This window comes from Salvelinus fontinalis, chromosome 15 (assembly GCF_029448725.1).
Source record: "Salvelinus fontinalis isolate EN_2023a chromosome 15, ASM2944872v1, whole genome shotgun sequence".
Lineage (NCBI taxonomy): Eukaryota > Metazoa > Chordata > Actinopteri > Salmoniformes > Salmonidae > Salvelinus > Salvelinus fontinalis.
Genome location: NC_074679.1, coordinates 38,747,094 through 38,769,626, shown reverse-complemented (window position 1 = coordinate 38,769,626; position 22,533 = coordinate 38,747,094). Strand labels below are relative to the sequence as shown.

Here is a 22,533-nt window from a genome sequence, read left to right as displayed (position 1 = left end):
GAAAGATGCAATTTTGAACAATTCGAACAGGAACAGGTGAGATGGATGGTCACCTTGCTCATCTCCTCCTTGATAGAAGCCATGACAGCCAGCATCGTTGAGACCTCATCCGGGGGTGTGTCCTTGGTCAGCAGTTGGGCGGTGCGGGTGGCTGTCTTACAGGCTGCCTCCATGGCAGGCACTTTGTGCTTGATGTCCTGGAAAGGGATGCGGAAGGACAGAGATCAAACATCGGTCCATTTCTTCTTACTTTTATTATTTATGTATTCATTAATTGATTTAACATTTACGTAACCAGGAATGTCTATAACGGAAACATTTTTTGATTTATAATAACAGCCTGATGACATTGCAACAAAGTGAGCCAAGCTGAAAACTTTATAGATAGTTCAATCAATTTTGAAAGAAAAGCAAATGTGCATGTTCTGTATATTCTGTGTGCCTTCAGAAAGTATTCATACTGATTAACTTATTCCACATTTTGTTATGTTAACAGCCTGAATTCAAAATGGGTTATAATGAGTTTTATCTCAACCATCTACACACAATACCCCATAATGACAAAGTGAAAACATGATTTTAGAATTTATGCACATTCATTGAAAATGAAATACAGAAATATCTCATTTACATAAGTATTCATACCCCTGAGTCAATACTTTTCAGAAGCACCTTTGGCTGCGATTAGCTTTGAGTCGTCTTGGGTATGTCTGTATCAGCTTTGCACATCTGGATTTGGGGATTTTATCTCATTCTTCCTTGAAGATTTTCTCAAGTTTTGTTTAATTACACTGAACAAAAATATAAACGCAAAAGTGTTGTACAGTGTTGGGCTCATGTTTCATGAGCTGAAATAAAAGATCCCAGCAATGTTTCATACACACAAAAAGCTTATTTCTCTAAAATGTTTGTTTACATCCCTGTTACTGAGCAATTCTTCTTTGCCAACATAATCCATCCACCTGAATAAACAGCATGATCATTACACAGGTGCACCTTGTGGCCACTCTAAAATGTGCAGTTTTGTCACACAACACAATGCCACAGTTGTCTCAAGTTTTGAGGGAGCGTGCAAACGGCACTAATGTTTAATTGTGACCCGTTTCAGGAAGCAGGAAGTATGTCGCATGTCACTACTTCACAGGAGAGGCATGTGAACCTTAATAACAAACTTGTATTCCATATGTAAATATGAATCAATTTGTTAAATTACGAGCCTAGTTGGGTTTTAGCGACGGAAAAAGCCAGGAACCTTCCCGCTAGCCATGATTGGCTGAGATAATGGATGGGCTGAACATCCCGGGAGATGAGTTTGGAATGGTCCGCCATGTAGCATGCTTCTGTCTATAACATGATCTGCTAAGTATGTGTCGGCGTTACTCTGGACCCTGATCTCTCATTTGACGAACATATCAACAATAGTTCAAGGACAGCTTTTTCCATCTTTGTAACATTGCAAAAATCTGAAACCTTCTGTCCAAAAATGATGCAGAAAAATGTATCCATGCTTTTGTCACTTCTATATTAGACTACTGCAATGCTCTACTTTTCGGGGCTACCCCAGATAAAGCACTAAATAAACTTCAGTTAGTGCCAAACACGGCTGCTAGAATCTTGACTAGAACCAAAAAATGTGATCATATTACTCCAGTGCTAGCCTCTCTACACTGGCTTCCTGTCAAGGCTAGTCCTGATTTCAAGGTTTTACTGCTAACCTACTAAGTATTACATGGGCTTGCTCCTAAACCTATCTTTACGATTTGGTCCTGCCGTACATACCTACACATACGCTACGGTCACAAGATGCAGGGCTCCTTACTGTCCCTAGAATTTCTAAGCAAACAGCTGGAGGCAGGGCTGTCTCCTATAGAGCTTAATTTTTATGGAATGGTCTGCCTATCCATGTGAGAGATGCAGACTCAACCTTTATTGAAGACTCATCTCTTCAGTAGGTCCTATGATTGAGTGTAGTCTGAGCCAGAGGTGTGAAGGTGAACGGAAAGGCACTGGAGCAATGAACCGCCCTTGCTATCTCTGCCTGGCCAGTTCCCCTCTCTCCACTGGGATTCTCTGCCTCTAACCCTATTACGGGAGCTGAGTCACTGGCTTACTGGTGCTCTTCCATGCCGTCCCTAGGAGGGGTGCGTCACTTGAGTGGGTTGAGTCACTGACGTGATCTTCCTGTTCGGGTTGGCGCCCCCCTCGGGTTGTGCCGTGGCGGAGATCTTTGTGAGCTATACTCGGCCTTCTCTCAGGGTAGTAAGTTGGTGGTTGAAGATACTCTCTAGTGGTGAGGGGGCTGTGCTTTGGCAAAGTAGGTGGGGTTATATCCTGCCTGTTTGGCCCTGTCCAGGGGGTATCGTCGGATGGGGCCACAGTGTCTCCCGACCCCTCCTGTCTCAGCTTTCAGTATTTAGGCTGCAATAGTTTGTGTCGGGGGGGGTGGGGGTTCAAGGTCAGTCTGTTATATCTGAAGTATTTGTCCTTTCTTATCCGGTGTCCTCTGTGAATTTAAGAATGCTCCCTCTAAATCTCTCTTTTTCTCTCCTTCTCTCTTTCTCTCGGAGGACTTAAGCACTAGGACCGTGCCTCAGGACTAGCTGGTCTGATGACTCCTTGCTGTCCCCAGTCCACCTGGTCATGCTGCTGCTCCATTTTTAACTGTTCTGCCTGCAGTTATGGAACCCTGACCTGTTCACCGGACGTGCTACCTTGTCCCGGACCTGCTGTTTTGGACTCTCTCTACCGCACCTGCTGTCTCTAACTCTGAATGATCGGCTATGAAAAGCCAACTGAGATTTACTCCTGAGGTGCTGACCTGTTGCACCCTCTACAACCAATGTGATTATTATTATCTGACCCTGCTGGTCATCTATGAACGTTTGAACATCTTGGCCATGCACTGTTAAAATCTCCACCCAGCACAGCCAGAAGAGGACTGGCCACCCCTCAGAGCCTGCTTCCTAGGTTCTGGCCTTTCTAGGGAGTTTTTCCTAGCCACCGTACTTCTACATCTGCATTGCTTGCTGTTTGGGGTTTTAGGCTGGGTTTCTGTACAACACTTCGTGACATTGGCGGATGTAAAAATAACTTTATAAATACATTTGATTGATTGATTGATAATCCTTTCTTTCGCTGCTTTTTAAAAAGATATAACGTTAGCCATCGAGAACTACAAAAGTTTTGCTACTTTACTCATCAACCTCGATGCCCTGAATTTAGCAGGCACAATCGACAGATCATTTGGAAAAAGTTGTGATGGGCTACTTTCTGCACACGCCACGGTCAGTGTGAACCGGAATGACTTGACACAACGCTGGCAAAACAAGATGTAGCTACCATCAAAACGGAGTTAAATGGTTCCAGTCTGCCGTGAAGCATTCATCCATGTATATGGGTAAGAGTCTAGCTACATTTTCAGATATTATACATTCCTAATTTTGTCAGAAAGTATTTTTCATTGCAAGTTAAAGCATACTGTTAGCTAGCTAGTGAACGTTAGCTTCCTGGCTCGCTAGCTAACATTACGTGTATAGTGTAGTAATATTATTCTAATCAGAAAAAAATGTGCATTGCTAGTTATAGCCTAATGTTAGCTTTAGCTACCTGCAGATTCATACTACAGCTATGACAATCAGTTTGTATTGGTGGTAGTAGTATGAGTTGGGATTATGCCGGTTCATTGTTTATCTAGCTAGCTACATGTCTACATAAAAGACTTCACTTCTCCAGACGATTACATGACAAATTATGTTAGTCAGGTGTGTCTGGGGGTTATTATGGCCATCTATTGTATTTCATGAACATGTGTATATGTCTAGACAAAAGTAACTGGGGGTTGGTTATAGCATTTCTTTCACATGACCCATCAATTTAGACAAGTGTGTCTGGGTAAGCATCATCTAATAATTTTAAAACATTTGTATCTGGACACTTACTATTTTTCATATTGCTACTATGCAAATATGTAAGTAACCATTTCACTGTACCGTGCACACCTTCTGTATCCTGTGCATGTGACAAACAAACATAGATTTTATTTGATATAGTGTGTGTTTACCAGAGACGGTAATGTGAAGAACAACATGTCCTGCACCAAAGTCAGATTAGGATATAGGCCAAGATAAAGTGTATTTCTACCTAGAGTTTTTTCCTTATTGTAGGCTACTACTTTTACCACTTGAAGTCTTGAAATCTTTGGTTATTTACTACACTACTCACTCTGTTTAGCACATGGCCTCAAATGTGAATCCTTAAAGAGATGGGTGGACATGGGGCTAATGCTTATGAGGATGTGAACAATGCTAAATGGGTGTAGACAAAGAAAAACTCTTCAGTAGGTGTATCAAAACATTAAAGGGCCATTTTCTCAAAAGTTTATCAACTTTCAAAGCAGAATTACTTTCCCATTGTTTCTCAACTGCAGTGTATGATATAGCATTTCCTAACTCTGAGTCTCTACTTTTATCCAATGTAAGTTCAAATTTTGCTACATAGGACCGAATCCAGGTGGTGAGTCACATTTCTCTACCATAAGCCGCCTCCAACATTGTTTAGATAATTTGGCACTACGTCCTACCGGCCTCACAACCTAAGACCACGTGTAACAACGCCAGCCTAGCACCTCCACATCCGGCTTCTTCACCTGCGGGATCGTCTGAGACCATCCACCCGGACAGCTGATGAAACTGTGGGTTTGCACAACCAAAGAATTTCTGCACAAACTGTCAGAAACCGTCTCAGGGAAGCTCGTCTGGATACTCGTCATCCTCACTAGGGTCTTGCACTGACTGCAGTTTGGCGTCGTAACCAACTTCAGTGGGTAATTGCTCACCTTCGATGGCCACTGGTGCATGTTGGAGAAGTGTGCTCTTCACGGATGAATCCCAGTTTCAACTGTACCGGGCAGATGGCAGACAGCGTGTATGGCGTTGTGTCGGCGAGCGGTTTGCTAATGTCAACTTTGTGAACATAGTGTCCCATGATGCCGGTAGGGTTATGGTATGGGCAGGCATTAGTTACGGACAACGAACACAATTTCATTTTATCAATGGCAATTTGAACGCAAAGCGATACCGTGACGAGATCCTGAGGCCCATGGTCGTGCCATTAATCCGCCGCTATCACCTCATGTTTCAGCATGATAATGCACGGCCCCATATCACAAGGATCTGTACACAATTTTTTTTTTATCCCTGTTTTCCCATGGCCTGCATACCCACCAGACAATTACCAATTAAACATGTTTGGGATGCTCTAAAGGGACGTGTACGCCAGCGTGTTCCAGTTCCCACCAATATCCAGAAACTTTGCACAGTCATTGAAGAGCAGAACAACATTCCACCGGCCACTCTTTGTCGCAATCTGGTCAGACCAGATACTGACTGGTTTTCTGATCCATGCCCGTAACTTTTTTGAGGTATCAGTGACCAACATATGCATATCTGTGTTACCAGTCATAAAAAATCCATAGTTCAGGTCCCAATGAATTTATTTTATATTTTTGTTCAGCATAGATGTAGAGCGGCAGTGAACAACAATCTTTAAGTCTTTTCAATGGGATTCAAGTCTGGGCTTTGGCTGGACCACTCAAGGACTTTCACGTTCTTGTTCTGAAGCCATTCTAGTATTGCTTTGGCTGTATGCTTGGTGTCATTGTCCTGTTAGAACGTAAATCTTCGCCCCAGTCTAAGGTCGTTTGCACTCTGAAGCAGGTTCTCATCAAGGATTTGCCTGTATTTGGCTCCATTCATTATTCCCCTCTATCCTTACCAGTCTTCCAGTCCCTGCCACTGAAAAGCGTCCCCATAACATGATGCTGCCACCACCATGCTTCATGGTAGGGATGGTGTTAGACGGGTGATGAGCTGTTACATTTTGTGTCTCATCAGACCACATCATCTTTTGCCTTATGCTCTCAGTATTTCACATGCCTTTTTGCAAACTCCAGGCATGCCTTTTTTATCAGGAGTGGCTTCCAATTTACCACACTCCCATAAAGCCCAGATTGGTGAAGTGCTATAGAAACTGTTGTCCTTCTGGCAGGTTCTCCCATATCCGCCAAGGAACTCTGTAGTTCTGTCAGAGTGGTCTTCGGGTTCTTGGTCACCTCCCTGACCAAAGTCCTTCTTGCCCAGTTGCTCAGTTTGATTGGACGGCCAGCTCTAGGCAGAGTCTGGGTAGTTCCATATTTTTTCAATTTCCCAATGATGGAAACCACTGTGCTCTTGGAAACTTTCAACACTCTAGAAATTGTTTTATAACCTCCCCCAGATATATACCTAATCATCTCGGAGATCTACGGACAGTTCTTTGGAAATGGTATAGTTTCTGCTCTGACATGCACTGTCAACTGTGGGACCTTGTATAGACAGGTGTGTTTCTTTTCTAAATCATGTCCAAACAATTGAATTGGCCACAGGTGCTCCAATCAACTTGTAGTGACATCTCAAGGATGATCAAATTAAATTGGATGCACCTGAGATCAATTTGGAGTTTACATAGCAAAGGGATGTGAATACTTATGTGAATGGCATATTTCTGTATTCTGTATTTGATTTTCAATACATTTGCCAAAATGTCTAAAAACATGTTTTCACTTTGTCATTATTTTGAATAAGTCAAGGGGTTATAAATATTTTCTTAAGGCACTGTATGTGCGTGATGGGTACCTCAACATCTTGAACGAATGTCCTGACATTCAGGAAGGACACTTGGACAGGGGCAGTCATCTTGTCATTGGTTGCATTCATGAAAGTTTTGAGAGTAGCGATAGAGTCCTGATAGTCCTGTTTCAACTTGTCCACCTCATCCGCTCTAGCATACTGCCATGGAAACAGTGAATACAATGAATTTCTTTATAATTTGAGCATTCAATGTGAACTTTTCTTATAAAAGCAATGCCAAGATATTTCATGACACCTGAGTCTCACAGCCTAAATAATTGTGGTTAGCCCTGACTGTAACGGTCCTGACCTGTTTTATGTTGTTTTTGTATGTGTTTATGGTCAGGGCGTGTGTTTTGGGTGGGCAGTCTATGTTTTCTGTTTCTATGTTGGTTTTGGGTTGCCTGGTATGGCTCTTAATTAGAGGCAGGTGTTTTGCGTTTTCCTCTAATTAAGAGTCATATTTAGGTAGGGTGTTCTCACTGTTTGTTGGTGGGTGATTGTCTTCCTTATCTGTGTTATGTTTTGCACCATACGGGACTGTTCGGTTGTTCGTTTCGTTTTGATGTAGTCTGTTCCTGTCCGTGAGTTTTACGTTAGTTATGTAAGTTCATGTTCAGGTTTTTTTCGTCTACGTCGTTTTCTTGTTTTGTAATTTTGAAAGTGTTTGTTTTCGTGTTGCCATCGTGTCAAATAAAAGATGGCTTATTTCCCAAATGCTGCGTTTTGGTCTACTGATCCTTCTCTCCTCTCCTCATCCGAGGAAGAGGAGAACGACAGCCTTTACAGAATCACCCACCACGCTAGGACCAAGCGGCAAGGGAAAACTCAACGGAGTAAGGGACAGGAAAGGAAGGAGCAATGGACATGGGACGATATATTGGACGGAAAGGGTTGCTACACATGGGAGGAGATCATGGCTGGTAGGGATCGCCTCCCATGGGAACAGCTGGAGGCACTGAGGAGAGCAGAGGCTACCGGAGAGAGGAACCGGAGGTATGAGGGAACTCGTCTGGCACGGAAGCCCAAAAAGCCCGTAAGTAACACCCAAAAATTTCTTGGGGGGGGGCTAAGAGGTAGTGGGCCAAGGGCAGGTAGGAGACCTGCGCCCACTTCCCAGGCTTACCGTGGAGAGCGGGAGTACGGGCAGGCGCCGTGTTACGCAGTAGAGCGCACGGTGTCTCCTGTACGAGTGCATAGGCCAGTGCGGGATATTCCACCTCCCCGCACTGGCAGGGCTAGATTGGGTATTGAGCCAGGTGTCATGAGGCCGGCTCAACGCGTCTGGTCTCCAGTGCGTCTCCTCGGGCCGGCATACATGGCACCTGCCTTACGCATGGTTTCCCCGGTTCGCCTACATATGCCGGTGCGGGTTATTCCACCTCCCCGCACTGGTCGGGTGACCGGGAACATTCAACCAGGTAAGGTTGGGCAGGCTCAATGCTCAAGAGTGCCAGTACGCCTCCACGGTCCGGTATTTCCGGGGCCACCTCCCCGCCCCAGCCTAGTACCTACAGTGCCTACACTACGCACTAGGCTACCAGTGCGTCTCCTGAGCCCTGTTCCTCCTCCACGCACTCTCCCTGTAGTGCGTGTATCTAGCCCGGTGCCTCCAGTTCCGGCACCACGCACTAAGCCTCCTGTGCATCTCCAGAGCCCTGTACACACTGTATCTTCTCCCCCTACTAATCCTGATGTGCTTGTCCTCAGCCCGGTGTCACCAGTGCCGGTACCTCGCATCAGGTATAGAGTGGGCTTTGAGAGTACAGTGTGCCCTGTCCCTGCTCCCCGCACTAGTAGGAAGGTGCTTATCCTTAGCCCGGTGCCTCCAGTTCCGGCACCACGCACCAGGTCTACAGTGCGCCGTATCCGGCCAGAGCCATCCGTCTCCCCAGCGCCATCTGAGCCATCCGTCTCCCCAGCGCCATCTGAGCCATCCGTCTCCCCAGCGCCGTCTGAGCCATCCGTCTGCAATGAGCCTGCAAAGCCCGCCGTCTGCCATGAGCCTGCTAAGCCGCCCGTCTGCCATGAGCCTACAGAGCCGTCTGCCAGACAGGAGCCACTAGAGCCGCACGCCAGACAGGAGCCGCTAGAGCCGCCCGCCAGACAGGATCCGCCAGAGCCGCCCGCCAGACAGGATCTGCCAGAGCCGCCAACCAGACAGGATCTGCCAGAGCCGCCAACCAGACAGGATCTGCCAGAGCCGCCAACCAGACAGGATCTGCCAGAGCCGCCAACCAGACAGGATCTGCCAGAGCCGCCAACCAGACAGGATCTGCCAGAGCCGCCAGCGAGCCATGAGCAGCGAGAGCCGTCAGCCTGCCATGAGCGTCGAGAGCCGTCAGCCTGCCATGAGCGTCGAGAGCCGTCAGCCTGCCATGAGCGTCGAGAGGCGTCAGCCTGCCATGAGCGTCGAGAGCCGTCAGCCTGCCATGAGCGTCGAGAGCCGTCAGCCAGCCATGAGCGTCGAGAGCCGTCAGCCAGCCATGAGCGTCGAGAGCCGTCAGCCAGCCATGAGCGTCGAGAGCCGTCAGCCAGCCATGAGCGTCGAGAGCCGTCAGCCAGCCATGAGCGTCGAGAGCCGTCAGCCAGCCATGAGCGTCGAGAGCCGTCAGCCAGCCATGAGCGTCGAGAGCCGTTCAGTCAGGATCTGCCTGAGTATATCAGCCGGGACCTGCCCCTTGTCCCGGTGCTGCCCCTTGTCCCGGTGCTGCCCCTTGTCCCGGTGCTGCCCCTTGTCCCGGTGCTGCCCCTTGTCCCGGTGCTGCCCCTTGTCCCGGTGCTGCCCCTTGTCCCGGTGCTGCCCCTTGTCCCGGTGCTGCCCCTTGTCCCGGTGCTGCCCCTTGTCCCGGTGCTGCCCCTTGTCGCGGTGCTGGCCGTTCATTTAGGGGATGTTAGTTTTAGGGTGGTCATTGGGAGGGGAAGACAGAAGCGGGGAGTGACTATGGTGGTGTGGGGACAGCGTCCAGAGCCTGAGCCACCACCGTGGTCAACTGCCCACCCAGACCCTCCCCTGGACTTTGTGCTGGTGCGCCCGGCGTTCGCACCTTGAGGGGGGGGTTCTGTAACGGTCCTGACCTGTTTTATGTTGTTTTTGTATGTGTTTATGGTCAGGGCGTGTGTTTTGGGTGGGCAGTCTATGTTTTCTGTTTCTATGTTGGTTTTGGGTTGCCTGGTATGGCTCTTAATTAGAGGCAGGTGTTTTGCGTTTTCCTCTAATTAAGAGTCATATTTAGGTAGGGTGTTCTCACTGTTTGTTGGTGGGTGATTGTCTTCCGTATCTGTGTTATGTTTTGCACCATACGGGACTGTTCGGTTGTTCGTTTCGTTTTGATGTAGTCTGTTCCTGTCCGTGAGTTTTACGTTAGTTATGTAAGTTCATGTTCAGGTTTTTTTCGTCTACGTCGTTTTCTTGTTTTGTAATTTTGAAAGTGTTTGTTTTCGTGTTGCCATCGTGTCAAATAAAAGATGGCTTATTTCCCAAATGCTGCGTTTTGGTCTACTGATCCTTCTCTCCTCTCCTCATCCGAGGAAGAGGAGAACGACAGCCTTTACACTGACACATGGCTGTAGACTAATATGGTGTCTATGAGTCTACAGCCATGTTTCAGGGCCTATCCAGAAGTATGCTTCTTAATAATCATAATCTACTGTAGGTGCAGGAAAAATAGGAGATTTTTTAAAATAATTTACATGTTTGACTTTAACGAACAGCTCTCTCCACCTCCCATTGAGAAGAAGCAGCTGCTGCTTAAGGTCTCTGGAGACGGTCTCGTCGCATGTCTCGATCAGGAAGTTCCCTGCATCATTCATGTCCATGTGCTGCTGGATCCAGTGAGGAAGGTTCCGGAAGAAGTCCTAGGGGTGAAGAAGAAAGACAGAAACTCTACACAATTGGTAGCAATAGCTGTGAGCATAGAATATACTACATTGAATATTTTTTAAAAGGAGCCAACAGACATAGTGGGTGTCTACACAGCCAGAAAGAGTATTTTGGCACAGCGTTTCAAATGTAATGTTGACCCAAAAAGTCTGAAAGTATTCAGACTGCTTGACCTTTTCCATATTTTCTTACTTTACAACCTTATTCTAAAATGGATTAAATAAATAAATACATTTAAAAAATCTACACACAATACCCCATAATGAGAAAGTGAAAACAGGTTTTTAGAAATATTTGCTAATTTATCAAATATAAAAAACAGAAATACCGTATTTACATAAGTATTCAGACCCTTTGCTATGAGACTCTAAATTGAGCTCAGGTGCATCCTGCTTCCATTGATCATCCTTGAGATGTTTCTACAACTTGATTGGAGTCCACCTGTGGTAAATTAAATTGATAGGACATGATTTGGAAAGGCACACACCTGTTTATATAAGGTCCTACGGTTCATATCAGAGCAAAAACCAAGCCATGAGGTCAAAGGAGATAGAATTGTGTCGAGGCACAGATCTGGGGAAGGGTACCGAAGCATTGAAGGTCCGCAAGAACACAGTGTCCTCCATCATTCTTAAATGGAAGAAGTTTGGATCCACCAAGACTCTTCCTAGAGCTGGCCGCCCGGCCAAACTGAGCAACCGAAGGGAGAAGAGTCTTGGTCAGGGAGGTGACCAAGAACCCGATGGTCACTCTGACTGAGCGAGAGAGTTCCTCTGTGGAGATGGTAGAACCTTCCATAAAGGCAACCATCTCTGCAGCACTCCACCAATAAGGCCTTTATGGTAGCCAGACCGAAGCCTCTCAGTAAAAGCCACATGACAGCCCGCTTGGAGTTTGCCAAAAGGCACCGAAAGGACTCAGACCATGAAAAACAAGATTCTCTGGTCTGATGAAACCAAGATTGAACTCTTTGGTCTGAATGCCAAGCGTCACATCTGGAGGAAACCTAGCACCATCCATACGGTGAAGCATGGTGGTGGCAGCGTCATGCTGTGGGGGGTGTTTTTCATCGGAAGGGAGACTAGTCAGGATTGAAGGAAAGATGAACGAAATAAAGTACAGAGAGATCCTTGATGAAAACCTGCTCCAGAGCGCTCAGCAAAGGTTCACCTTCCAACAGAACAACAACCCTAAGCACACAGCCAAGACAACGCAGGAGTGGCTTCGGGACAAGTCTCTGAATGTCCTTGAGTGGGCCAGCCAGAGCTCGAACTTGAACCCGATCAAACATCTCTGGAGAGACCTGAAAATAGTTGTGCATCGAAGCTCCCATTCCAACCTGACAGAGCTTGAGAGGATCTGCAGAGAAGAATGGGAGAAATTCCCCAAATACAGGTGTGCCAAACTTGTAGCATCATACACAAGAAGACTCGAGGCTGTAACCGCTGCGAACGTTGCTTCAACAAAATACTGAGTAAAGGGTCTGAATACTTATGTAAATGTGACCCATTTCAGGAAACTAGGCGTATGTATCGGGTCACTACTTCACAGGGGAGCCATTTGAACGTAAACCTTTTTTTATCAAAATGTGTTTTTTTTGGGGCAGAAATGCCTTCTCGAACATATGAACTTTCATGTGTCTTAATTAATAACAAACTTGTATGACATCTGTAAATACAAATAAAATTGTTAAATTACGAGCCTAGTTGGTTTAGCCACAGAAAAAGTGAGCATCCTTCCCGCTAAAATAATGAGTGGGCTGGACATGTCGAGAGATGAATTTGGATTGGTCTGTCATATAGCAGTAATCCTGTCTAACACCGACTTTATTATTTTTTAAATCTGTAGTAAATCTGCATAAACCTAATGTCAAGTTAAAGTGTACTGTTAGCTAGCTAACGTTAGCTGGCTGGCTTGCTAGCTAACGTTACGTGTATGCTCTCCACTTTCTGGAGGACCGAGTTTTGAAATCAGTGGAATTCAAGTATGATAGCTAAGGAGATGGAGAAAACACCTGCCTCTGGATTACATCTTCAAACTAAGGGCAACCATGACATCCGACAGGAGACGCGTCCAACCATGATGTATACGGGTAAGATAGCTAGCTACATTATAGCTAGCTAGATAGCTAGCTAGATAGCTAGCTACATTTTCAGATATTACACGTTTCTAATGTTTTTTTTTTTTTTTTTATTTGTTTTTTAAAATTGTATCCCCTTTTCTCCCCAATTTTCGTGGTATCCAATCGCTAGTAATTACTATCTTGTCTCATCGCTACAACTCCCGTACGGGCTCGGGAGAGACGAAGGTCGAAAGCCATGCGTCCTCCGATGCACAACCCAACCAAGCCGCACTGCTTCTTTTAACACAGTGCGCCTCCAACCCGGAAGCCAGCCGCACCAATGTGTCGGAGGAAACACCGTGCACCTGGCCCCCTTGGTTAGCGCGCACTGCGCCCGGCCCGCCACAGGAGTCGCTGGAGCGCGATGAGACAAGGATATCCCTACCGGCCAAACCCTCCCTAACCCGGACGACGCTAGCCCAATTGTGCGTCGCCCCACGGACCTCCCGGTCGCGGCCGGCTGCGACAGAGCCTGGGCGCGAACCCAGAGACTCTGGTGGCGCAGTTAGCACTGCGATGCATTGCCCTAGACCACTGCGCCACCCGGGAGGCACGTTTCTAATTTTAACATAAAGTATTTTAATTTCAAGTGTACTGTTAGCTAGCTAGCAAACGTTAGCTGGCTTGCTAACTAACGTTACGTGTATGATCTTATAATTTGTATCTCAAAGCCACTAGTTATAGCCTAATGTTAGCTAGCTAACATTGAATCTGGTTGGTTAGCTACCTGCAGATTCATGCAGAGTAGTAACGTCATGAGTTGGGATTATGGTTCATTGTTTACCTAGCTAGCTAGCAACATGTCTTAACAAAAGGCTCTCGTTTTAGTGTGCCAGAGCGCAGAATAACTGATGAATTTATGAACACTCAACACCCATTGAATATGGCCGGTGTCAGTAAACGTTGACAAAAAAGCGTAATTAAATGGTTGCCAACTGCACAGTTAAAGTCACCAACGCTCTGGATAACATGAAAACAGCCTAACCAGCTCTGCTAGGGTGAGAAAAATGGTCAGAGTGGGGTTTTCTCTCATTATGTGTCTGGAAGTAGCTAGCAAGCTAGCCAATGTTAGCCAGTTAGCTTGGGGGCTTGACTGCCGTTGTGAGGTCAGAATGTTCGGATCAACCCTACTCCTCGGCCAGAGTGTCCAGTGTGCGCTCTGAACGTGAAACGCTCTGAATTTACGTACGGAGCTGTTCTCTCTCACTTAGATGTCTGGAAGTAGCTAGCAAGTTAGCTCGCATGCATGACTGCTGTTGTTAGTATAGTCAGATCAACCCTTAATAAAGAGATGGGTGAGGCTAAAGCTTAAGAGAGTGTGAACGATGCTGAATGGGTGTAGACAAAGAAGGGCTCTCCAATAGCAGTACCAAATATTCAAAGGGCATTTTCTCAAATGTAAGTTTACAAGTTCATCAACTTTCAAAGCAAAATTACTTTCCCATTGATCCTCAACTGTAGTGTTTGATATTCCATTGTGTAGCTCTGAGACTCTACTTTTATACAATGTAAAAAACACAATTTCTAATTTTGCTACATAAGACTGATTTGAGCCGGATGTCACAAATGTGATATTTCAGTTGTTTTTATACATTTGCAAAAAGTAATCAAAACCTGTTTTCGCTTTGTCATTATGGGGTATTGTGTGTAGATTGATGAGGGGAAAAAACAATTTAATACATTTTAGAATAAGGCTGTTACGTAACAAAATTTAGAAAAAGTCAAGGGGTCTGAATACTTTCCAAATGCACTGTAAATCCAATAAGAAGAAGGGAATGGGAGGTAAAAATGTAAGCTGAGAGTATCTTTATTCCATTCCAAATTGGCCAAAAAATCAATTGTTGTCATGGAATAAAGATACCCTTAGCTTAAATGTTTACCTTTTTACTGCCACCCACCCAGCCTCATGCTCACCCGTTTTTCGTTCTCTGACTGGTGGAACATCTGCTCTGCGTCCTCCAGCCAGGCCTGCAGTCCAGCCACCGTGCTGCTGTACTTCTCCCAGTTAGAGATGACCTCCTCAAGCATGCTCCTCACGCTACGCACCTCCACCGACAGGTTCCTCCACTGGGCCGACGCGTCCGACAGGAACTTACCCACCCCCTCCGCTTCCTCAACTGAAAGAAAACATCATGGAGTCAGTTCTCTCTTCATCATGACATACGATATTTCAGTGGTTAATTGGGTCACATCCTAACCAATTAGTCAAGATCTTATTAATAGAGCCCAGTAATAAGCCAAGCAAGACAAGACAGTAAGGAATTTGCATTTGCAGTGTTTCACATTCCAAGACCTACTGTGACTATTGTTACTGTATCATGCAAAGAGTAATTGTGTTACAGGAAATTATCTTTGTGGAAGAATATAGAGTAGTCAGTTAGTAAACAGCCAGGCACAGTGAGATTCTGTCAGATTTCTTGGATTTTTTGTTAGACCAGTGAACCACTAGTGCACAGCAAATCAAAGGCTAGTGTGGTCACCGCGTTACCTATTGTATATCAATACCAAATGAATCTAGACGTACCTTTCTTACTGTTCTTAATGCCTAGAATATGAAATCGACAGTTAGCCCATTTAGCCCTCTCTGACAGACAACATTCAATCAAAGCACATCTGAGGTAAAACACACACAAAAGAAAAAACACCCTACCTGAACCATCAGACTTGATGTAGACATCTGCAGCTTGCCTGAGTGCCTTAAACGTTGTCTCATACTGTTCAAAGAACTTGTGTCCCTCAATGAAGGACTGTTGGGAATGATGGTGAGATAAGCATGGAATTATCATGAGGATAGAATTGGAACAATATCCATTGAAAATTAGCTTGGTGGTTCCGGATCTGTTTGTGCTGTCTTACCAACGCCTATAGTCATTTTCATGGCAAACATGAGGTTGGCTAAACAACACAAATAGATCTAGACCCCCAGGCTACCACAAACCAGTAACAACTAATGAAAGGCCAACTCACAATGTAGCTCTGCAGCAGTAGTTCCACGGAGTCACGGCGGCCATATTTGATGATCCAGGACTTGAGCTTGGACTCAGCCAGGATGAGAAACGCCATCAGACGGTACTTCATCTCCCAGAATTCCAGTTTGATCAGGTGGGCATGAGATGATGTGGACACATAGTTGAACCTGTTTGACAAAATACAAAATCAATATTAACATTCTTATCAAACTGATCAATATCAGTCTTATTTAATTAATGTCATATTGTCCCTGATCTGTTTGTGTTTTCTTGTCAACTCATGGGTTGACAACGACCGTAGCAGTTGGCAAGACAGCACAAACAGATCAGGGATCAGGCTAATATTGTCCAGAGACATCCATAGATGTGTTACAGTATTAACACGGATGTAGAGGTGACCGAAGGATGACTAACCGCTCGGCCATGTCTTGGAGCTGTTCAGAGGGGACAGGGACCCCGTTCACAGATCTGTCTCTGTGGATCTGCTGGAACGTCTGCTGGTGGGATTCCAAGTTCTTCAGTACCTCCTAAAACACATATCCACATACATGCACGCTGAAATAAAAAAAACTTGTTGAATCATTTAGACTAGACACTGGTGCAACATCATGACTTTGTCATCTTTTCTTATATGACCAACAAAACCAAGAATTTTGAGACTTGCTGTACCTTCTAACAACGCCTATCCAATGATTGTTTTGCAACAGTACCTGTATATATTATGAGATTTTCTCTTGCTGAATACCTTGTGCTGTTCCAGCTTCCTGTGGATCACATTGGCTGTCTCTTCATGAGCTTGTTGGATAGGAATCTCCTCTCTCAGGGCGATCTCAGCTCGATGCAGCCAGGCTCCGATCACCCCCAGTGGGCCAGGCAACGACTTATCCAGATGGATGTGCCAGTCCAGGAGCTAGCATAGGCAAACAGTACATGTCCAAAGACTTTGAACAGGTGCTGGATTTTAAAAAAAAAAGCAGAGTCTGCAAAATGTGCTATGCTCCCATGTGGTTTGTTAGTGATGCTGCTTCGACCACTCGGGTCTTCATCACGTTTCAGTCCAGGAGCTGCAACAGCCACCCATTACAGCCAGAACAATCAGTACAATCAAGGCATTAGCATTAACCACGCTGTTTAAAAAGCAGGTGGTGATTAAAAAGGTTTCCACATGTTCTCAAGCATCTACTCCAGTGGATGACCACAGTGCTGTGCTACTCCAGTCCACAGTCCATATAGGCTGGGGACACTCTATCAAGTGAACAAAACCCTTTCTGTTCCCCTCTCTCCAAAACTCTCATGCCCTCTTAATGAGCGCTCCTTCAAAAGCTTGCGCCTCACTGAACACTCATTCAGTTTATTACGATAGCTATCTGGGCTCACATTCTGCAATGCAAGTCTCAGTCTAACTACTAAACAGAAAGCAAATGAAAATGAGTTGGCAGACAAAAATAACAATCTCTCAATGACAAAGGTTACAGTCTATTTATAATGGTCTCTGTGGGCCGGTACGCTCTCTAATCCAGAACTACAGTACACTTGATCTGTGTCCGTGAAATCGGCCCTTTTGAGTCTGGCCCATAGATTGTGTGTACTCTTGGGCTGGTTGTGCAGTAGCCTGGTGGACAATCTTTGTAAATAAGAGTTGACTGAAGCAGTATGGGATCAGGCTAGTTGTCCAGGGGTCCATAGACAGCAATACACTGACTCACCCTGATAGAGACACGTTCCCACGCTTGTTTGACCAGGGCCTGGTCTACAGACAGCTTCCCATCCCTGTGCACCGGCTGCAGCAGAGGCTCTGTCTGTTTCTTCTTTATTTCATACTGCACACGGAAACTCTTGAAGCCCTGGAGCAAAGTAGAAATATGAGTATTAGAGGTGTGACATTCACATTGAGTATATGACACATAGGAATGTAGAGCTCAGTCAAATATGGGCCTGTTCTTAATAATCTTTTCCTTGATTTTTAGTGCCCTCTACCCACATCCTTTTTAAAACGTCAGCGAGGACATGAAGATACAAGAAATTGATGAAGGATTATTGAGAAAGAGTCATGGTGTTTACGAAGCTCTGTCTCTTCTCTCTATACGTAGTATGATGTACGATACCTCGTGACCTGGAACTTAATATACCGTAACATTAGTCAGCTACATGTAGCATGAGATTTGGTTCCAATCACCTGGTACTTGTTGGTCAGGTTGCTCTCTGCCCCCTGGTCACCTGGTATTGTCTGTCAGATTGCCGTCTGCCCCCTGGTCATCTGGTACTAACCTGGTACTTGTCGGTCAGGTTGCCCTCTGACCCCTGGACTCGCAGCACGTCCCTCTCCAGTTGATCCAGCCACACCTTCAGCTCTCTCAGAACCTTACGCTCTTCTCTCTGGGAGTCAGTTTAACACACAGCATTCAGATGACACATAATATTCAGGTAATGCAATGCACCATTATTCATCCTCTCTCAACCCCAACAGAATTCTCAACAAACTACATACAGGGAAACCACTCCTACCAAAACCTTCCAAATAGATTTCCAGATTTCCACAGCAAGCACAATACGATTCAAAGCAAAATAAGAATCCCTGATGAGTCTATGTATTCAGTGACAACATACCTCAAGCATTTGCTCTATATCTTGAGGACCATACTATCCAGGGAAGAAAGCCACACGAAGAGATGCAACCAAACAAACAGACAGCACAGAAAGGCATTAGTGGCAGCGAGAGAAAGAGAGAGAGAGAGAGAGCAAAATCAAAGCAAAGCCATGACAAACATAAAGAAGAGGAAATATAGTACACTGCAGGCAGACACTACACTACATGGCATGGATGGACTTACCCGTAGGTTTGGGATAGAGAGTGCAAAACTTGGAAAGTAGCGAAGAAGCAGCTTCAAATGCAACAGGAAAGATAACATAAGATGGAGTGAGAGCGTGACGGGGAGATGGAGTGAGTGAATGACGTAATGCGCAACGAGGAAAGTAAGATGATTGTCGAGTTCATGCAATGACAAATTGTTTTTATGTGTCTTTTTTCATGAAAGTTGTCGTTGGTGTAATGGGAAATATGGTTAGCAACAAGCATTAGCATACTGAAAACACAAATACAGTAGCAGATACAAGAATACAATAACAGAGTACATAAAGCATTACAACACTGAGGGTGGCCGTATTAGTTAGCCACTTGATATTAAATATACTGTAGCTAGGTAAACTAGAACAACCATACTGAAAACACAAATACAATAGAAGACAAAAGAAAACAAAAGCAGAGAAAGTCCTTATGGAACAGGTGGGTCTAATCCTGGATGCTGATTGGTTCAAACGGAATTCCAACCGGTGACTATTCCTCAAGTTAGCACTGGCTAAATCTATGATGCTAAAATGCCTATTTACTCTGTTCCATCTGACTGAGCAATCCACTGTCTCGTCAGCTCAGTCAGGCAATTTATATACTAGATCTACCCTGTAAAAAGCATCTGGACTTCATCTCCCATTTCTTTTAGACTAGCATTTGGTGTTGAACAGCGGAGATTTGTAATAACCTTGCTGTCTGTCTCTCTGACATTTGAAACATTGTTTCAATATTGAAATTCGATCTCCAGCTGTCCTATGGTAATGAACATGTCGGCAGTCAGGGCGAGACAGACAGGCTGGCATCTTTTTTGAGCCAGTCGAAATCATGAATTACCATAATTTTTAAAAACAAGAAATGCAGCTAGTTTTCTGTCATTCCAGCTTCAGTTTGAAGTGATTGTGTTAGCTGTGTAGTTGGCTATCTCTTCTGAACAATGGTCTGGCGAGAGAGACAATGTTCTATGCCAGGCGAAATCGCATATCATTAGCTCATTGTTATGGATGTATCCAAAGAAAAATCCAAAGTTGGCTAGCTAGCAAGCAAGGGATAAGGACGTTGCCAGTCATCATGGCAACGAAACATTTAGAACGAACAACTGGGTCGTGTCCATAGATTTAGAACAAAAAGACTTAGCGACTGGGTCTCGTCTCTGGCAACCAAACCTTGGGTAGCAACCCTAGATTTGTGTTGGGACTATATCTTATGGAAGGATTAAATATTATTAATAAATTCATCCAAATAACAATTTTAATGAAAATATGTCAATCATTATTTGAATATGTTGGTAACCCGTTGTATAAAAGTGATAATGCCCTCGAAGCCGGTGTTTGGAGGATGTATTTGCACAGTTTGCCGGGCCGAGACGAACAAAACCCGCGCCAATATATCCTCCAAACACCGGCTTCTCAGGCATTATCACTTAAATAAAGCATTACAACACAACACTGAGTTTGCCAATGCCAATACAGTACTTGACTCAGGACTACAGTGAATATAGCTTGGTACCTCATCTTCCTGTCCATCTGTCTCAGAGTGGTGGGGGTTGGGGTAGTGCTTGAGGAACTGAGCAACATATGTCATGATGGACTTCTCATCCGGTTTATCTACATCCACATCTGCAGAAGAAGAAACAGAGAGAGTCTGGCGTGAAAGTAGTAAATAAGAAAACAGTGACATTAGTGGTATCCATCAAGCAAACTACAAGTATGTCAATTAAGTATGATGTGTATATAGGTCTATATGCCCCTTTCGATTAGCAGTATGTAAACTGTTGTCATTTAAAATGGATATATAGAGTAAAATAGAGACATGGCAGGGCAGGAACATCATTTCTGACATATAACAAATATGACACAGTAAAAACAGGGAACACATTTGTGCCCTGAAGGAGACTACATTCTGTGTTTCCTCTGACACGCTGACATCTAATTATAAATGTCTTCTGTCATCTCGATCGCTGACCTGATCGCTGAGAAAACGAGGGCCATGATGAAAACAGACGTTTATTGAGGTTCGTAATGGAGCCTCAGGACTCAGGAGTCTGATCTCTCCTGAAGTGACTGCTGCTGAGCTGCTGTCTGCCTTATTATCTCCAGACAAGCGTATCAACAACACTTTGATGGAACGAAATACCCATAAATAAACCTTGCACAATCTTCAATGAAAACTTTAAAAGAGTATTCCATAAAGTTCTGTTGGAACTGCATAATTCTTGCATCATGGAAGAAAGAGGTGGAGATTCTTTGTTGCTGCCCTATGTACCAGCCGGAGCTGGGGATGAGTGAGGGAGTGTGTGCTTATTTTGACAAAGCAATCTTTTTTTCACATTAAATAGAAGAGGAGAGGTAGTAACCTTCTGGATCCAGCAGGCGTGGGATGCCCAGCTCGTTCTCGGCCAATGAGAAGGCTTCCTCCAGATTCTCTTTGTTGCTCCTCCTCCTCACCATCTCCATGTCCACCAGGTCTGGGCGGATGGCATGGACCACAGAGTGGAATGCCACCCCGCTCCGCCAACTAGTACCAAAGTCCTTCACTTCCATGCCCTGACGCCTTGGGACAAACAGAAGTATATGTTTACAGCGGGCCGGTGGCAGAGCACTCTTGAAATTATAATTCAAATTAAGATACAGACAGTTCGGGTGATACAGACGTGGTCAGTCAAGAGTATGCATACACACACACGCACACACACATACACAGGCAAATAAATCCACCACCCCAGCAGGCAAAGCTAGTAGAGAAAATGTTGTGATTATGTTGAACTGGTCTGAATGTAGTTGTAATGACATCATTTCAACCAGTTTTGCCCGCTGGAGCACTGGTTAGAAAAGCTGCCCAAATATATAATGGTATATGTACTTGGCGGCGGTGCACTGCACCCATCTGAGCAGGGCCCTCTTGGCGTTGCCCTGGAACTTCTTGGGTACTACCTTCCTCTTCATAGGGGGACTGCCCGTCTCTGAGTTACTGGCCATGCTGTCCATTGAGGAGGTACTGCTGGACAGGGCTGCCAGGGCTGGCAGGTTACTGGTCAACTCCTCGATCTGACAGAGAGTCAGCAATTAGAGCAAACATGCGGTGAGTAACCATAGCAACATCAAATAGCTGTATGTAGATCCAATTAGATTAAAAAAGTGTTTTAAAGTGTCACTCCTCGATATAACAACATTTGACAAACAGAATACAAGGTAAAACAACACTGAAAACCACTCACTGAGAGTTGTGAGGCACTGTTAACAATCACAGACAGTCATATTACAATATGTAAGTGTGAAACTGGCCAGATACAACAACACATTACCTGGAAGTAGAGAATGACGGTCCATATCAACCCCAGGACAATGGACGGTCGACCGTCTGCGATGTCAGTGGCGTGAATGTTGACTAGCTTGATCTGTTGGGAAAGAAAACCCCAATTTAACTGCAATTCACAACTTGTCATGAAATGAAATGTCTGGGAAATACATGTACTCATACATAGGTACATTCTGAATTAATGTTTAACAAATAAAGACATTGTTGAGTGAGTGGGCCATTGGCATAATAATGTTTTTCTTTCACAGCCATCAAAATCAGCTCTCTGATGCGACAAAGTGATATTTGGAAGAGCGGAAGCAGGTGAGGCAGAAACAGCCAAGCTCAACAGAGGAAAAACATAAAAGCTGTAGTATTTGGCAGGACAGTAACAATAAAGCCAATGTAGTAAAGATCACTGTAACAAACTTTGGATGAGCAAACTAGTTTACATTAAGGTTGCTGCATATTTACATTCGTCTTTTTGTAGGATTTTATTTTGATTATGTGACTATTTCACAAAGGTTGGAAAAAGGAGAGGGCAGGAAAGATTTGACTCCAAAGTTTCAAAGTGCATATAAAACGCATGACAACCAGAAAGCACCTGGTTGATGGCACTACAGTAGTCAAGATGCACAAAGAGGAAAAGAATGGCTCAACCAAAGAATAGCTAGGAATACACACCGTGAATTAAACAAAAGGAATGCATACAGTATATGAACAAAGTGTGTTTTACAGGCAGCCACTGACCG

At 44.8% G+C, this 22,533-nt stretch overlaps 1 protein-coding gene across 6 annotated transcripts in view; it reads right to left on the bottom strand.

The window, feature by feature from the left end:
• The window catches only part of syne1b (spectrin repeat containing, nuclear envelope 1b), a 145,967-nt gene that overhangs the window by 115,404 nt on the left and 8,030 nt on the right, over positions 1 to 22,533 (bottom strand). For 2 of the 6 annotated variants that reach the window (XM_055863726.1, XM_055863731.1), the window contains exons 5-21: positions 22,532 to 22,533; positions 21,789 to 21,881; positions 21,347 to 21,531; positions 20,841 to 21,037; positions 19,994 to 20,103; positions 18,247 to 18,279; positions 17,908 to 18,015; positions 17,346 to 17,483; positions 16,385 to 16,549; positions 16,054 to 16,166; positions 15,638 to 15,806; positions 15,321 to 15,417; positions 15,195 to 15,215; positions 14,585 to 14,787; positions 10,359 to 10,523; positions 6,672 to 6,824; positions 54 to 197 (exon numbers count right to left, since the gene is read on the bottom strand). The exon at positions 22,532 to 22,533 is cut by the window's right edge and continues 19 nt beyond it. In XM_055863726.1, the coding sequence (XP_055719701.1) occupies positions 54 to 197; positions 6,672 to 6,824; positions 10,359 to 10,523; positions 14,585 to 14,787; positions 15,195 to 15,215; positions 15,321 to 15,417; positions 15,638 to 15,806; positions 16,054 to 16,166; positions 16,385 to 16,549; positions 17,346 to 17,483; positions 17,908 to 18,015; positions 18,247 to 18,279; positions 19,994 to 20,103; positions 20,841 to 21,037; positions 21,347 to 21,531; positions 21,789 to 21,881; positions 22,532 to 22,533 (2,096 nt within the window). The remainder of the gene's footprint in view (positions 1 to 53; positions 198 to 6,671; positions 6,825 to 10,358; positions 10,524 to 14,584; positions 14,788 to 15,194; positions 15,216 to 15,320; positions 15,418 to 15,637; positions 15,807 to 16,053; positions 16,167 to 16,384; positions 16,550 to 17,345; positions 17,484 to 17,907; positions 18,016 to 18,246; positions 18,280 to 19,993; positions 20,104 to 20,840; positions 21,038 to 21,346; positions 21,532 to 21,788; positions 21,882 to 22,531) is intronic. The other 4 variants (XM_055863727.1, XM_055863729.1, XM_055863728.1 and 1 more) reach the window with 4 other exon arrangements.